General features: G+C 33.9%; 1 protein-coding gene across 2 annotated transcripts in view; it reads right to left on the bottom strand.

Moving 5' to 3' along the window:
• The window catches only part of LOC135141531 (lachesin-like), a 192,399-nt gene that overhangs the window by 58,441 nt on the left and 115,294 nt on the right, over positions 1–18,664 (bottom strand). For both annotated transcript variants that reach the window (XM_064072712.1, XM_064072713.1), the window contains exon 3: positions 8,170–8,377. In XM_064072712.1, the coding sequence (XP_063928782.1) occupies positions 8,170–8,377 (208 nt within the window). The remainder of the gene's footprint in view (positions 1–8,169; positions 8,378–18,664) is intronic.

Genomic DNA, 18,664 nt, shown 5'->3' with positions numbered 1-18,664 from the left:
AAATTGAAGGGATGGCGACGAGGTCAAGGGTTCAGCATTAAATCACGCTTTTACAACCCCTACATGCACTAAGAAATTCATAATCAATAAACCGCCTCTCTTGCCACTGCCATGATTTTATCTCTTTGTAAACAGAACATCCGCGCATCCAATTAGACAAATCATTAATTTGTACAGTTTTCGCTGCTGATTAATATTAGAAAGTAAAATCGACTCGGTATGTTGATAGTTTGTTTACGGAATTTTGCAAAGTTCGCTTTGCCTGCATCAAATTAAAAAGAGACAAGCAGTAGATCTTTATCAAGAGGTTAGCTAAAAAGCAAACATCTTCGTAATAGCCTCTTCAATTTGGCCACGAAGAGCAACTACTCGAGTTTATCCATCGTTCTTAATGGGAATACTTCAATCCCAAATGAGAATCAACAGAGTTCTTTAAAGTTGGAGCCAGCTATAGACTCCTAAAGTGGGTTGCTTTTTAAGTAAATGTAAATTAAAACGGGAGACGCTAATATTGTTTTATTTCCTTATTGACAAATTAGTATTCCAAACTTTTCAAATCGTCCACACTAATTAGGACGATGAGTAATATAGGACGCGAATGTTTACTTTATGTTTGTATTTCAACTCTAACCAACAAAAAACAAAACTTATTCCTAGGAACTGAAGTGCAGTTTTCAATAAAATTAGTTCCACTGTAAACATTTGGCGTTGTGTTAGAGAACTGTTAAGTGCACAGCTCTACATTTATTTTTTTTTTTAATAAATAAAAAAAATCTGAACCCATGTTCAAAAGCTTTTCTATGTCGTCCGCTACTAATAATAATAATAATAATAATAATATAAAAAAAGCATCTTCTGAGTTTCATCTATTTTATTTTAACGTAATTGTAATGCAAGTCTTCCATGGCATATCGTGGTTTCCCGGAGTTGATCTTTGTCATGAAAATCTATTGATTGTCAATGCCCCGCTTCCGTACGGTGTACAGAACTCTTTATAAGATCATTTGCTTGTAATTATAAGTTATAATAACGCAGTGAGGTTTTCAAAAATTACTTAAATTTGGTTAATCAAATACCTGAGTGACGTCATCGAATTGGTGGTGGGGATAATCAGAAAAAATTTTGTTAGCGTTTTACCATCTACACGATATACATATAAAATTTAACAACAAACTTTACTAAGTTGAGAGATTATGTGTCTCATAAAAATAGACATAAATGATAGACAGCAGACAGACAAACGGAAATGGGGACCCATTTTTTCGTACTTTAGGTGTCCTGAATCCTTTGAAATCTTGCAGATGTTTTAAAGTTCTCATAAGCATGGTAAATTTTTTTTCAAAATATATTTGCTTGTTACCCCAGAAAATTTATGACTCAAGGAACGGCTCACTCCATTTTTCCAGAAAAGTTTGGAAATATACCACTGTTATTTTTGGTATTGCACTGCACCAATATATGTGTTCTTGGAAAAATGTTGATGACGTCATCACAAAATTTTGCAAAAAAAATCAACTGGAAAATGCTGGATATGTTTCATTGTAGTTCAAGAGCGAGTGTCTCAAAAAAATTAATCACTGAGTTAATTTATTTTATTGATTGAACCAAGAATTGCAAAACTGAATTTTGAAGTTACTGTTTGACATGGTACGTTTTTAATCAAAATATATCTGTTTATCAAGCCCAAAAACTTGATAACGTCATCTCAAGATTTTGCCGAATAAATCCTCTAAAATGTGCAAAATATCATCAGTATATTTTCGTAATTTATCATTGCATTCATAGATGCTCATACTCGAAATACCAAGTATCTACTCGAATATCAAATCAAAATATTTCTAGTTTTTCTAGATGATGCTAATACTTCAGTAGGTAATAGTTGATGCTCAAGTAGTACCTCGATACAACAAAAACGGAAAACAGTGACAGTGTTCAACCATCAAGGCAAAAATCAAGTCACCAAAATATAAGTTAGTATGGGGTAGACACCTTGAGATGGGAATCTCTATGGCCAGTGTTAGAAAGAACGCACTGCACAATTTATACATAAATAAAAGTTAATTATCTTACGACTTCAGTTTTAATTTATCGGATTCCGTGATTCGTTCACTCAACAATGTTTAAATTTTGGGAAAATTTTCGAAACGATTGAAGTCGGTTGATCAAAGCTATACATTTGTATGATATAAATTAATAAATTTTAAACATAATTAATATCACTTATAATGTTTAAATATGATAAGTATAAATATATATGATAATTAAACCGAAACTCGTTGTCCTAAAAGCCCGAAATTATTAAAAACAAATCAATTTGTTAAATTATCCCCGAAAATGTGCATTTTCCCGGCAAAAATATGAAAAATAATTTTTGCAATCTCATCGTGACGTACGATGACGTCACTGTCACCTGAGCTACCTGTCCGAAGGTCACGTTTCGCGGTCCTTTGTGTTCAGTATTAATTTCTGTTTGATGGCGGCAAGATCGTCGCTTCATTTTGGCGTAAAAGTGGAGCGTTTTAGCGAATTTCTACTTTATTATTGATAAATATTACGGAAAATATGTTGTGTTAGTGCTGTGAACGCGAACGAAAATGGATATTTTTCCGAAAAGGGCCGAAAACAGGGTAAGTACGACTTCAGTTTTAATTTATCGGATTCCGTGATTCGTTTGGTCGACAATGTTTACATTTTGGATAAATTTTCGAAACGATTGAAGTTGGTATGTCAAAGCTATACATTTTCGCCATATAATTAAATAAAATTTAAACATAATTAATAGAAAATTCATAATGTTCAAATATGATAACTATCAATATATGATAATTAAACCGAAATCCATTTTCCTAAGAACACGAGGTTAGCAAAAACAAATTATTTTGTTTAAATATTGTTAAATTAACCCCGAAAATTTACAATTTCTGATCTAAAATATGAAAAAAAAAAGATGTGGTGTCGTGGGACACCAGGTAGGAACGAAGTTCCTTCGGCTAATGTAGAATCGACACAATTTTCAAAAAAAAATCGTGCTCAATTTTATGTAGGTTTTCTTGGTTTTTCTCTTAAATTTTGCTGATTAGTTTTTATTTAAGTACAGGAAAGTATTTAGGAAATTCAGTATTTTAGGAAATAATAAATTACGTAAAATAGGTAGAATTATCAAAATATATATATATTTAAATGTTTGGAATTGAAGGGAGAATTTGTTTTAATTATTTAAAAAAATAATCAATAAAGTTTTTAAATATTTTCATTAGTTTAGAGAATATCTTTGCTTTATATCGTACCTTTCTTGCTTATTTTCATTTTTTTTTTTAGCTTTTTCGCGTTCCCTATACGCTTTTTGATACTCTGCATAATCTCTATGAAGTTTCGTAGTTTTAATTATATGAAAATAAACGTGGCTACTCACGAGTAAAATGTATCTATAATGTGAGTATATACTATGCATTGGCGGGGTGGAGTGGTAATAGAGAGAGAAGGGATGAGAGAACGAAAAGAAAGAGGGAGAAAGAGAAAGGTATTATCCACTACTCGCTTGTGTATACGACTGTCGCGCCTGCGCACGTCTCATTTAACGGTTTTATTCCACAGACTTTTTTCCACGGACTTTTTCTTACGGTTTTACTATCACATTTGTTTCAGTTCTGTCGCGCAGCAAAATCCCTATCTCCTCCAAGCCTGCCGTAAGGAACTTCGTTCCAATAATTTTTGCAATCTCATCGTGACGTACGATGACGTCACTGTCACGTGAGCTACCTGATAAAAGGTCAATTTTTCCATCCTCTGTGTTTAGTTTTGATTCCGGTCTGGTAGCAGCAACACTGGAGCTCCGTTTTGGGTAGCACGTGTTCGCGAATTTCTAATTTATTATTAATAAATATTAGCGAAAATGTTTTGTGTTAAGTGCTGTGCACACGAAGGATAGTGGATATTTTTCCAAAAATGCCCGATTTTTTTTTAAATTTGTTGTTAATAAGATGCATTCAGGACTGATAAAGTACGGCTTTAGAATACTGCGTTCATAATTCACAAAATACCGTATGCATCATTTTTAAAGTACGGCGTCCAAATTTACAAAATACGGTGTCCTTCACGCATGCTATCAAACCCTAGTCCTCTCTTTTAATGGCAAGACGCACTCCAGACCTCCTCGCATTGTTTGGTTCTTGCTGGGCAACAGCAACGAGCGAGCAGAGTCATCGCTCTTTGTTGGCAAACGTGGAGAAATTTGTATATTGTAACTTTTGTAATTGAAGCATTTTGTACTGTATATTTTATGTGTTACTAACTTAACTTGGGTCTTGCCAATTTAGCTCCTGTGGTGCAAATGCTTTGTTTTCACGGTGCACTTGCTTGGGTATTAATTTTGCAACAGTGCATTCTTTGGTTCCGAGACTGAATTCTCCATGTCGTCAGACGCTTTGGCCTGGGGGGGGGGGGGTTCTGTTGGCCCTTAGACGCTGGGTTGCATCGCTCTTTGAGAATCAGATAAGACGACCTTGGATTTATGCGGCTGCGTTCTCCTTTGGGCGTGTGAGCGCTGCGACCATTAGATTTCGTTCCGAGTTCCATTGGTTTTCATTTTGCAACATTCTCAATTTTTGGTGCAATTTCTTCCGGTGGTGTATTGGGTACTAACTTTGCATTTGTATTGTATCTGAATTGTATCTGTATCTGTAGTGTATTCTGTATTGTAATTAGATTGTAGGTACTTGTATTGTATTTCTGTTGTATTGTACTGTATAACGTTCTATCCCTCATTAACAAATCCTAGCCCTCTCCTTTCCCAGCGAGATCTGCTCCAAACCTTCTCGTGGTTCTTGCTGAGCATCAACTATCGAAGACAGAAAATTCAAATTCAAAACCAGCAAAGTTTCAAAAAAATAATGAAACTCGCTATATAAGAATAATAATGAAGTAGGTACTTCGTACTTCGAATATGAGTATCTACTCAGTTTTATTCATACCATCCAATGTCTCGCTTCAATGTTTGACTATTATGTTGATTATGAGCACAACGCTGATCAACTTCCGTATCCGAATTACCCATGAAATAAATCATTGCGGTTTGCACCTGAGGTACTACGTCGCACATTTGATTGACTTCGTGAACCTATTCAGCTTGTCGTCTTCTCGGCATTGTAATGAACTTCATAAATCGACACAGAATTATTTTCACAGTCAATCAAATCTGTAAATTTTGTCTTGAGAATTTTAAAATATTGAAAACTACAAATTAAATCCTCGAATAACGGTAAAGGTTGAGGTTTTGTCGAAACCAACAAAGTGAATATATATAGGTAAATAGAATGGCAGATCAAAATTAATAAGAAACTTTCGCAATGTGTAACTAAATTCACTTTAACCAAGACTTTTCTTAAAATAAACGACTTTTTTTTTACGAAAAAACAAAGAACGATTTGAAATGCAATATACTTTTCACAATCGCACGGAAAAAATAATAGTTTTGTATGACACGTCAGTTAGACGACGGGTCCGTCAGGAACGCCAACTATTGAAATTAATTCGAAGTGGCGATTCCCATACAAAATTTTTAGAATTTTTTGATTTCTTAGCTGTTTTATTTTTTGTAAATTTTCTTATATACAAACCTTGTCCTAACAATAAGGAACACATAAAAAAAAGAATCATCCAATTTGGCGCAGTCGTTCTGAAGTTAACCGCGTACATACATTTCGGCGATAGACATAAATTTTCCCCAGCCATTATTTGTTATACGTTACTTTCAAGTTTTCAATATTTTGATTCTTGAATCGGTTCACAATATTGTATCGTTTATTGAATATTAATGTTTAGGAATAAAGTGTTTACGTACGTCGTCTTTTATTTTCATCTTTATTTTTCATCTAAATAAAAAGAGATAATTTTGCCCTACATACTGGCTTTTATTATAAATAATCCTTACCCTCTTTTTTACCCTACCCTTGTGGGATTTTTGAGTGTCTTTTACCGCATGTTAATTTCTCAACAAATAAAGGAGTTTTTCACGCCAAGACAAAGTTGGAGATATTCATGTTTATCATAATTATGGATTTAAAGTATTTTTATACGAAGAAAATAACAAAGTTATAAAGATGGTCGTAGTGAATATTTTAAAAAGAACGTAAGTAAAAAAAAATGGATGGAATAGTCCGAAAATAAAAAGGAAAATGGAATAAAATCGACTTATAAAATATGAATGTATTATGAAGAGTAATGTATTTTACGGTCAAGAAGATTCCACCCCTCAATAAAGATTATAGAAGTGCAGGTAGTCAAAAAAATGTCTGAATAATTTGTTTTCATAACTTCCCTAGTGAACTGGTTGTTCATTCTACATAATTGTTATTTTTTAAGTTAGTATTTGTATCATAGGAATGTATACATATTTTACTTTCAGGTAGAGACGTCATTTTACTGCTTCAGTATGATAGCATGAATCTGATCCTGCTATATTTTATCGTTTCATAAATATTTTTGATAAATAAATTTGATAGAGACTTTATGGGTGTAATTGGCCTGCCAATAAAAATCTTATAACAACAAGTTATATGAAAAATAAAACGTGTGATTGGTACAGCAGTAAAATCTGAAAGAAAATCAAATTTCATTGGTTCTTAAATCCGGGACGGAAGTCGTAAAATTTAAATATTATACAAGAAGAAGGAGTTCGACTTGGTCGAATATAATGCAATTTAGAATTCCTTATTGAGTCCAGTAGTCAGTTCGCGATCAGCAACATGTCCCACGAGAACTGGCGATTTGTCCAAGATTTAGGTCGTCGGAAAGCGACCCAAACCTTGGCAAATCTCATATAGCGTTTCCTTACCGTAAAATAATTTAAAACCTATCATCCGAATTTATTTATTTTTAATCGGGTTTGGGGTTGCGGGAGGGCAGGCCGCGAGAGACGTTTGTATGTATATGGTCACATTTAGGACGAAGTTTAAAATAAAACTGAGCCGACTGCTTAATTCAAACAACAAAGTTTGGCAAAGGGTTTTTTCTCGTCCATAAATTAGTATTTTGCGGCTTGTGTTTGTCTTGCCACTGTTGGTACAACCTTTAAAAAGAGAAAGATGATCGTTGGGTACGAGAGCAGAAGAGAATTTCTCATATATTTCAAAGTAAGTTCAACGGAACGATTGTATAATCTTAAATGCATTGTCAAAAGTATTGCAATTAATTACGCTGAATGGGCAACTCTCATCTTTTTGTCTGAGCAATCCCTAGTAGCAGATGAACAATAACTTACGAGGTCACAGTTGCTAATTAAGAAATACATGTTTGAAACTTATAATTTGTGAGGATTGTTCCAGTCTTAACAGCGGTTTTCCTGAACGTTAACAATCCCATTACGTTTATTCTCTCTGCCTTCATTTATAATTTACCCTTAGAAGTGTAATTAAATCTTTCGAATCGCCGTTACGAAGAATCGTGAAATGCTGTCCATAAATGTTACATATCAGCATTCCGCCTTCGAACTTTCAACGTTGCATGCGGAGCTCAGGAACACGCGTTGGTTGAATAAACGTTCATTAAACGAAAGCTTGGTTTATTTCTAGTAACGTTTAAAGCATACACGTTTATGGTAGGTCATTCTATGAAGAAACTTTTATATTTTCTTATCTTCTAAAATATAGGTACTTTAATATTGTTTGATTGTCTTTGTGACAAACTAAAATGAAACATTTTTAAACATCTAAGTAAATACGTATAGTTTAGGTTTATTTTTTTGAATTTATGTCTGGAGACAGACTTAAATTATTTATACCAAAAGGAAAAATATTGTGTAAGCTTCTAACATACAACGCGTTGGCAGCACATCATATCTGTTGCTCAAAGTGAAAATCGTCAATAGAACTTGAGCACTATTGCTATTGTGTTATTTCGACGTGAAAATATTCTACGGATGTTATAAAGTCGACATTGACCACAGAAGTTCGTTATTAAGTATATCTAAATATATTGGAGATCTGGTTTCTTCGATATATTTTATTATTATTGCTGCGGTATCGCAAGTAAAAATTTATCCAAAGTAGAAATATATTTGCTAATTCGTACTTGAAAATGCAATGGCGAACTAAATTAAACGTTTATTCAACCAGGCCATGCACGAGAGATAATCGATCAAGCTCGATCGATACTGTCGTTTGTTTTCCCTACCTACAACGTGCAGATATCCGAACTGTGTTTTCGCTGTAACTGTATTGATTTGGCACATATATCGTCCCTTATCTTCTTCCTGCACATTACTAATGTGTAAAAACCATGTCCTATGCTTATCGTGCGTAACGCTAATCCGGGGATTTCTTGTGATCACGTGGTTGTGAACTGTTAAAATCGCTGATTGCTCAAAGTGCATCCACGCCACCTGAAAACAACAATCGATTTAGGACTATACTCAGAATAAACAATCCATAAAAACTCAGATACATGGTTTTATTGCACAACAATAGTGGTTTTAATCTTGACTTTACGGTGGACTTTATTACCACTGTTAGCTTTGATACACAAAAACATAAATGGTTACTATTCTCCCTTAATTGTTCCGGTTGACATTTTTGTATTACCTGCGTTACATGATTTTAAAAGTGGATAAAGCTGATTTTTATCCTTAAAGTGGTAAAAGTGAAATAAAAATGGATTTGTCGGTTTGTATTCGGCGTACGTGACCCATACGAGGCACAATAGTAATGAAACGAAGATGATTTTGAGACAGCGCTAACTATAAATATGATCGACGATATTCGTCCTGTATACTAAATCTATCCCAAAGGTCCAATTTGCTACACTGTGTTCCTCTTGACATGCTCTTCTACAGTTTGTTCAACAGCCAGTGACGATTTATTTAAACGGCCAGTTTTGCGCATGCCACAGCAAATGGACGTTGTTTCGGACCTTTTATTTTATCACTTTCACTGCTGCTTTTGATACACCTCACGTTCACCTGGTCTATACAACAAGCTTTTTTTTAATTACACTGCTCAACAATCAAAAATCATCAAGAAAAATAACACAACAAATTTACTAAGTTCGACGTGTTGATTCTAAATCTGCAATCAATTTTTTACTGGCACGTCACATTATCTAGGTGGCAGGTATATGTTCATGATTTAGAAATATTCGAATCCACACATTTTTGGTAAAAATATGATTAATGACTGATTAATTAGCGAAGATGGTAATGATTTATCACATTTCATGTAAATCCCTTATTTCGTGTGATTTGCCGATTATAAACATTTCGAACAATTAAAAAAGCGGGCTAAATTTATTTTTCCACATAATCACGTGCGTTTAATAGAACGATCTTGAAAGCATAAAATGCTACAGAATAGTTTGAACAGAATATTTGTGTGGCCATATTACTGTGTCTTCAAGAAAAAGTCATTTTTCCTTCGCCGTGAGACACTTTGGTCGAGATACCAAAGTTGGTTAGAAGTTAGGATGGTGGGAAATTCTTGGGGCTCAAACCCAAATTAGAACCGATAGAATTAGTGGTGGAAGATTTATAAGAGTATTCGCGAAACGGAATCTGTGTTACGTTCATACGCATAGTAATGACAGTTAAATCTATATTTCGAGCCCTTCAAGGTATTGTAGAATTTGAAAAGTACATAGTACAAAGAATGTTTACATACACAACGAGCGAGTAAAATACAATTTGTACAGTTTCTGTATATGTGGTTTTATTTCAAGTTGTTCAGCTTTTGACATAGAGGAACCACATACCCGCAAAATGTGGTGCGATGATTTACACACTTTCAAGTTGTAACGATGATCTTTAATTAGCGTTAAAATAGACCCTATGCTACAACGTTTTCTACTGAAGAACAACCTGTGGTAGCAACTACCTTTTATGTAATAGTAGCACATGGTAATAAATTACGTTTTATGGTGCTTGGTGTATTTTGTATTGCATATCAGAAATTATAAACTGCAAGAAAGTTATTATAATTGTGCTATGTTTACTATGGGTTAGCTCCTACTTTGTATGACTATTTTCATTGTAAACCAGTGCCTGCCAATTAAACTTTTTTTAAGTCACGTGATCATATATGTACTTAACCTGTTTTTCTTAATTTTCTAAGGATGGTCGTTTTGTTGAGTGTTTAGCTTCGAATTTTCTTGCAGTTTCATTGCTTATTTTTGAATACTAAAATGCCATTTTCGTCCGTTGGCGTTTGCTATCAGTGATTTTAACAAACAAATAATCTCCAAAACTACTAAAGTGATTATCTACTCTGAAATTTTAGGTTATTGTGTAAATGATAAAACATTAATCAAAATTTGTCTGTTAATATTCACAAAAATTTGATTTCGTCATCGCAAATTTGATTCCTTTGATATTTTCGTAATACATTCCTTTTGGACTAGTGGTTACAGACAATTTAGTAAAATGTGCCTATTCATCCACTCATAAAGTTGATGATGGAACGTCAAAAAATTAGTAAATACATATTTTTTAAAAAATATACTTTAAAATGCTATATAGTTATAAGTGTTTTGATGATATTATTTTTTGGGATTACTTACCCCTAAAAAAATAAATAAATGAGGTTTCTTTATTGATTGAGTCAAAAATTATTTATCTTATTTTCCTGATATTATGAGAACACACTGCATTAAAATTTATATTTGTTCCCAAAAAAATTTGGGACGTCGGAACAATGATGACAGAATTTTGTTTATTTACATGTCTGGTCTTGCTATGCGGTAATTAAACTTGTGGCGACAATAAACCAATCAATTTAATCTATGACTAAAGAAAACAATCAATATTAAAACAAGGAACAACTTTTATTTCACATATTTCTTTAAGTTTTTCAAACAGGTAATGAATTGCTAAGCGAAGTAGATTTCTTTGAGAGAAAATCTTTACGAAAAAATGTTGCTTCGACATGCACCGAGTATTGGTCAGTTTAGTTGGTTACCTTTCGGCAGCAATCTGTGAAATCGTAAACTTTCAACAGCTTCGTGTCATTAAGTGAAGAATATATTTCACATGTAGCTACCAGATACTAAATGCATCTGCGGTGAAAGTATTAAAAGATAAATAGAAACCAAAAAGAAACATCTGCGCAAAGTTTTGATCAGCAATAAAGTCGGTTTTCCTCGACTGGCAGCCCTAATGAATACGTGATTGCATTGAAATAAATTTAATCGATCGTTTAGAAACCGCATGAGTAGGTATTTAAAATAAATTTAGTGTATTTATCATTTTGGCAAGCGTTGATAAACCAGTCTACGCCCGAAATCACCGAATTATTTAGTTTGGTTAACAAATTAACGGAAGCAGAGATACAATTTTCTAACGAGACGCGAGGGACTTGAACGTTCACAATATGTCACACGGTGTAAAATTGTAATTTTCCGAGAATGTGGTGTGTTTTATTGTTCCAAGTGTAAGTGTCTGGAAAGTAATTGTTTGAATGGGTCTAATTTTGAGGTTTGTGCTGAAAACAGGCTCCTGATACAAAGCCGAGATGTGCGATAACATGACTGCCTACATTTTAATCATCCCCTTGATTGAGACGCATTCTTTATTTGCTTCGATTTATTTTCGAACGAGTATTTTCAACAGTTGTACGCTATAATATGAGATTTATTATGTGTAGCGCTCAACAGGTTAAAACCATTAATTTTGTAAAACATAACTGGAAAATATGGTACGGAGCGTTATTGTTTCGCATTTTAGCAATGATCCTAATTTTATTTTCACAGTTTGGGTGATTAGCGGGTGTTTTGTCGTTCCACGTCAATTAGTCTTTATGGTTCCGTCGATAGCGTTTTTATTATAATTCAATCATTTTCTCCCTTTGATTTAATGTTTTTACCACGCAACGGCGTCGTAAATATAAAACGAGCCAGAAGATGGATGTGACAACCGCAAATAACACAATTTATGAAAAGTAAATAAATAAAAAATAAATGTTAGACGTAAGTCGCGTAATATGTAACTTACCGCTGTCAGAAATCTACAAGTTATATAAATCTACGGAAGATTTTGCGATTCGACGTGGTGTAAAATGAATAAAATACTCGAGCGGCTTTAGAATCGGATGGCAAAGAGCAAAAGAGATAAAGAAATTTGAGACAAGAAATGTGGAAATTATTCATAGGCTTTATTCTAGTAGAGGTGCGGGTTTCCAAAGCACCATCAGAAGTTCTTTTATTTTTCCCTGTTACCATTTGTCACAGTACACAAGTCTTCATACAGAAAAATGAAAATAACGTATTGAAAGAGACACCGACCCACGCTTTTAATTACCGTCAATTAAAATTCTCGCAATAACGTGACTTGATTAGTTTCAGTGAACACGGCAGACGCATTTGCGAAAAAACTGTTTAAAAAAACCACACGAGAATTTAAATAAATGACGTCGTTTGATATATTTTTTTTTGTTACATGTTTATGTACAGTTAAACTATAATTGTATGACATATATGGTATAGATCTAATATGACCTTTCAGTAATGACATGTGTCAGGAAATACCGCTTAAAAGCGGATGGAACCTCCTGAACCAGCGCAGGAAAAATTTAGACCCACGCCCTCGAAATACCGAATAGGACATTTTTACAAATTATATCAATTTTGGACTGAGGCACCGTTAACACGGCCCTTTGGAAAATTCTCGATTTCTAGATGATCCCGTTCGTTCCGGCTTTAAGTATAAGTAAACATATGCCCCCGTACCACGCATATGGGTTTTCTAGTATGTAGGTGACTCATCATCGGTGACGGCGGCGGTCGAATAAAGAAAAGCCTGGAAGCGGTTCGTCGGAAGTCTACATTGTGGACTCCACAACAATCCCGAAAGCGGCCATCGCGATTTCTCCAAAAGAAACGTACGGCTGTTTAAACAGGGTCCACTCTCGGGAGTAGGCTAGTCTAGTCCCATCCAGTCGAGTCGATTAATGTGTATAAGTCAAGCTGAGTCAATAGTTGAGTTCTACTCACGCTGATTTAATCATCGTAACCCTATATAGTCAAAATCAATGTCATAATTTCAAAGAAGTTCCTTATGTAGATTCTAACACAAATTGTAAAATTGCAGTCTGTACATTTTATTTGTTTACTACACAAGGTTAAAGATAAAACTGTTGTCACGTTCGATTTACTTGACAAAACTGAAGAGACGACGAGTTGACGAAGTGTGGTTAGTGTTTTATCGTTCGCAGGATAACTTTAAATTATCCGTCCCATAAAATTGCTGACAGACAAACGGAAACAGGGGAGCGACATTTTCATATTCCACAAACTGTGAAATTGTGAGAAACCACGAAATTAGACATTCATGATGATTTAATGAGGGAAACAATAATGATTTATTACAAATAAAAATTTGGGAAAAGCGTCCACGGTGTGGTTGGCACATTGAGATTTTCGATAGCAATAGTTTATTTATTGCGTAAAAAATTTGACAATAATCGGTCCAGTAGTTTCGGAAATTATCTATCTGTCTAATAAAAATCGGCACAGATGACAGACAGGCGGAAACGCTTCGGAGTCATAAAACGTTAAGAAAACATGAAAGTATACTTTGCTATTTGTTTTGTTGTTATAACATTGACGTAATTTAATATACAATCACGTTAAAATCGAGTAAATATCAAATACTCTAATGCAATTGTATTGTTGGTTGCGTTTTGGATTTTTTAGACAAGGAGCTTCTCGTAAATAACCTTTTTTTTTATTTTATTCGGGTTTCGATATTTGTATTAAGTAATAAGTTAAATATCACGTGCTAACCAAAATTTAAGACACCCACCAGTGTGTTAATAATACTGCTGCCGACTGTCAGTTTTTTTAAATAACACTAATACTGAGGTCTACATTGATAATCAGGAAAAAACCAGTTGCGATCTATTATCACACATTATGTAAAATAATAAAAATAATAAAATAATAATTCCAGCAAGTAAAACTGATAATTATATTTATTATAATCACGTAATAATTTCCAAAATATATATAGTATTTCTTTAATAAGGATAATTTTGTTCAATTTCTTTCTGTTTCGCAGTCGTTGGATATTAACTTTTCACGTGGATTTTCTCTCCTGTACTGTTTACAGCGACGTAAATTTTTCTGTAGAATTATTACACCTTGTTAGCCATGGAATAATTCAAATGTTTCTGTAATATCATTTACCTTTTTGGCGAAAGCAAACATTAAATGTTCCGCTTCAAGAACATTCAAATCTGCCGCGTCGTGAAGTAACCAGTTGCCGAGAAAAGTCAGTAAATAAATATTACCTTTGCACTAGAGGATGTGTTGCGGAATCGGCGTAAAATCTTATTCGGGGAAACGTCAGTGTCGAAAATAAATTAAAAGAGAGATTATTTTCTTTGTTTGACAGGATTTTTGTAACTTTGGTGAAGCGTTGCTTTGTGTTAAATACGTGTCTGCCGGTGGCATGTAAAGAAAAACAAAACAAGGCTCGATCATTTCCGTTTCCTCAAAAAAGAATAATTCTGTAAACGATTCTATTAATCGAAGTCACAAACAAGGATACATCCTCGAATGAGATCATTGAGAGATAGGAGACGGCAAAATCAAAAATTCATTGGGTTTTCCAGGCCGGTGGTCGGACATATCGTTGAATATTTTTGCGTGTAGGGTTTTTTCCGGTGATGTTTATTATTTCGCTTTATTAATTTGGAGTTGTTGTTATCGGAAAGTAGAAAGTAATTTTATGTAATGGATTGTAGGTATGGGGGTAATAAAAGTCTTTGATATATAAAAACCTATAAAGTTTAATTTGACTGAACTTTCAGAATATCGTTGTATGATCAAATTCTTAATCAGCATGAAAAGGGAGAGCAACTGAGTTTGACCTGATTGGTTAGGGGAGGAATTGATATCAGTCTCCAAGTAAGCGAAGTTAGGTAATGCTGAATAAAACACGGAAGTTCGTTAGCAGTCGTTTCCCCGGATAAAAGTGTTAAAATTGAATTTTATCAATCGATCAAACCATGTGTCAAATAAAATAGTCGTAATTAATCCTCAGTAGCCTCTTAACGCAACTTTGGTCTTCATAAGATCACCACATCTCGTATTTTCTTGGATTTTCTGAAAGAGCTTTTATATAAGGTTGAAAGTTGATAATACATGCAAGTCTTCTTCCATAGTTGACGAACTTTTTCCATTACAGCTAACAGACAGACAATACAGCTCGGTTCAAAAGACAGATTAAAAATAACTTATATCCAATACAATTTATCACTATGTCGATAACAGCAAGTTCTTTTAAAACCGAGAGGTGTTCATCTACAACCACATTTCCAATTTGCATAACTGTGTTTCGCTACAAAAATCACTGCACATTTGCAACTCTAGGTGTCAATGTATACGCCATGAATCACGAAATTAGGATGATAATTATCAATAACAATGTCAATAATTGTTTCAAAATTGGTTATTCCCCTATGTTTTGCAATTTGGTGTTTCGGTGATGAGAACAAATTGCCGCGTTGATACTATCGAAATTAAAATGAAGCGTGAACACATAACGTAAATTAATTTCAAACATTTTCGAGGCTCACATTTTTGGGGGCCATAAATTACAGGGTGATATCCACTCAAACATTACTGTCGCAATTGTTTAATACGTTTAACATGTTAAATTGATCCTAAAACCAACTTACTGCAAGCGCCATACACAGTGCGAAAATATACAAATTTCCAATACAAACTTCATACTTTTAGTTTATAGCATTATATCTATGTATGAAAAAGTTGAAATTCTTTAACAGATTCCTAGTTTTGCGTAACATCAGGAGTGGGATAAAAAAATACGAAAAGCCAGTAATCGAAATATGTTAAAGATCCAAATCCTACAACATAATGAAAGTGAATTTGTTAATATGTGTAGCACATTTTCAAATTTCAACATGCACCAAGTTAAAATTCATCGGCTTGAATTTTCCGAGCCGAAGCCATTGGGTGAGTTATCGCCGAAAAAGTAATACAATAAAACTAAATCCGCACATAACATATGAATCGGATCGATAGTGAGTTAACTACTTACTGACAAAATAACAATTCTGTCTGATTAGCTGGCGGCAGCAGAGCTGCCTAGGTTTGAGTTCCACGGCCCGGGCGTGTAGCCAGGAAAAACAAAGCTTCCTCATGAGCCTCGGCTGAGTGTGTAAACGTGGATAAGTGGTAAACAAGGTAGTAAATTTCCCTCAATTCTCAGACGCGACGGCAGGGATCGCTGGCCTTTTCCCGCGTCATTTTCTATACCAGCTTGCAACCCCACGATGCGACACATAAATGCCATTATTTTTATTCTAATTACTGCGGAAATTACTGCTCTATTCATCTAAATTACCAGAAAAACTGCTAGTTGTAATCTAACAACGATTTTAATTTATTTGTTGATTTTATCCAGGCACTAAAAGGATTAAAATACTCGAATAAAAGAGAAAATCTGCGCATTTTATCATCTCCATACTTTCATTTGTACAGATTAGAGACAGAACTACACCGATCTCACAAATAGTAATACAATAAACGCGGATTCGAATATTCTTTTAAAACCGTTAAAAGCGTGGAAAACGACGACAGTACTGCAACCCAACCTGAGTTTCTTAATGTGTATTAGTTACAGACAGTGCGTTCTTGCTTTATGCCGTCTTTCGAAGATCGGAAGAGATACATAATAAATTTAAAGTTCCATTGTGTATTCTATGTTGTCAACTGATTTTGGTAAATATGCAATCGAATCAGACCTTCTATAGGCAACAGAATCGATTTTATTTATCCGGTGTCTCTAGTTGCAGTTCATTCTGCGGGTTGCGGTGCAAAAGTAGTTCTTTCTGTTCTTTTTATAAGAGAGGCGTGCTAAAAGTTAATTCTCTCAGAAATAATAGGTGATTACTCGCAATATTTCAAACTAAAAAAGTTCTGCTGGTGCTAAGTGTGATGCAATAATCAAATACAAAATTTATTAAAATTTCTGTTCCGCAGTTTACATTTTGATGTACAGAAAACACTTTTGCGCCTATTGTTCATAGTAATTATAAATATTTAATATTTCTTTTAAGTGGCTGTTAACAAAACTGCGAACTTACTCGTATTCACATTTTTCTACTTTCACATTTTCTCGATGTGTCAAAATCCCTCTCTCTCTCTCTCTCTCTCTCTCTCTTTCCGCCGTCTGTGTCAATTTTTGTTAAACTACCGGACTGATGGTTGTCAAATTTTCTATATTTTCATTTCGCAGACGCTTTGAAGTTATTGTAAGCATGGTAAATTTTTAATCAAAATGTGTCTGTTTATCAACCCCAAAAAAGTGATGACACTGCATTTACAATTTTTTGGAATTGCTTATACAGGGTCCCTTAAAAAAAATAATGACTGAGTCAATTTGATTTATTAAATCAAGAATTGCAAAACTGAATACTTTGAAATCTTGCAGATGTTTTAAAGTTATTGTAAGCATGGTAAATTGTTAATCAAATTATATCTGTTTATTCTGCCCAAAAAACTGATGATGTCAACTCAAAATTTTACCTAATATGATGAGTTTTTACTTGTGATTTATCATTGCATTCATATTTTTACTTCCCGAGCGTAAGCGAAGGAAGTATGTATTGTAATCGAGTCCGTCGACCGACTTTCTACTTTTATGTTTTCTCGACCTTTCATGACTTCTGGAGTACTATGAACTAGGTTTCGCGTTTCCCTCCGTCTGTCTGTCTCTCTGTCTGTCTGTCTATCTGTCAGTCTGTCCGTTTGTCTGCCGTCGCGATAACAATAATGATAATATTCAGAACATTTTGTTTGATTATGGCTTAATTAATAATTTTAGTCATTTGTTTTGAGGAGACAAACTCATTTAAATCAAACAAACTTTTACGTAAGACATTCTTCCTTTGTATAAACAAACACTTGAAGCTAAAATTTATGAATGCTGATAGGCCATTTTTCCCGTTGTTTATCTGCTTTAAATATTTGTTACGTTGTCCGTACGTATGCAATTTGTACAATCCCCAGATCCCCGATGGGCTTTATTACAATACTTCCTTAGCTTAGGCTAGGGAAGTAAAACGATTAAAATGGTAACAACATCGCTCTGAATCTACAAAATCGCCATTTGGGTTGAAGTAGCTGATCTGACCAAAAAAAAATTGCGAATTCTCCAATGAATTGACTAATTCCTAAACTGTATAATTTGGGTTAAAAATATTTATTCAAGTTGGGCGTCATGTAAATCTTATTTTATTTTCTAAAATTTACCGAAAATTGTTTTATGTATATTTTTTATTTTTTTCTCCAAATGCTTTCCCAACAATTTGTCTAAAAAAATGAAAAAATTCAGACGAACTTTGTTCAAAAATTTCTGGCACATTTCATAAAAAGCTATTATCTTTCTTCCCAACTGTAAATAAAACTGCTTTCTTGTAGCAGTAATTGCAAACATTTTTTGTTATCGTTTAACTTTTGTTTATTGTCAGGGGAATTTTAATGTACGGCTTGACTTGGCACGCTCTCGTCTTATATTTTGTCGAGAGTTTCGTAAACTTTCGATAACTTTGATTTGTCGCCCCTAAATACACGACCACTTCGTCCATAACGGCATTTCTCAAGTATTGACCGGAACTTTCGACTCGATACATAATCAAGACTCAATTACCTTTCCCAT

Source organism: Zophobas morio, unplaced genomic scaffold, assembly GCF_036711695.1.
Source record: "Zophobas morio isolate AGI-343-1 ecotype UQ-CSIRO unplaced genomic scaffold, CSIRO_AGI_Zmor_V1 ptg000044l, whole genome shotgun sequence".
Taxonomy (NCBI): domain Eukaryota; kingdom Metazoa; phylum Arthropoda; class Insecta; order Coleoptera; family Tenebrionidae; genus Zophobas; species Zophobas morio.
This window is presented reverse-complemented; position numbering and strand designations above follow the sequence as displayed.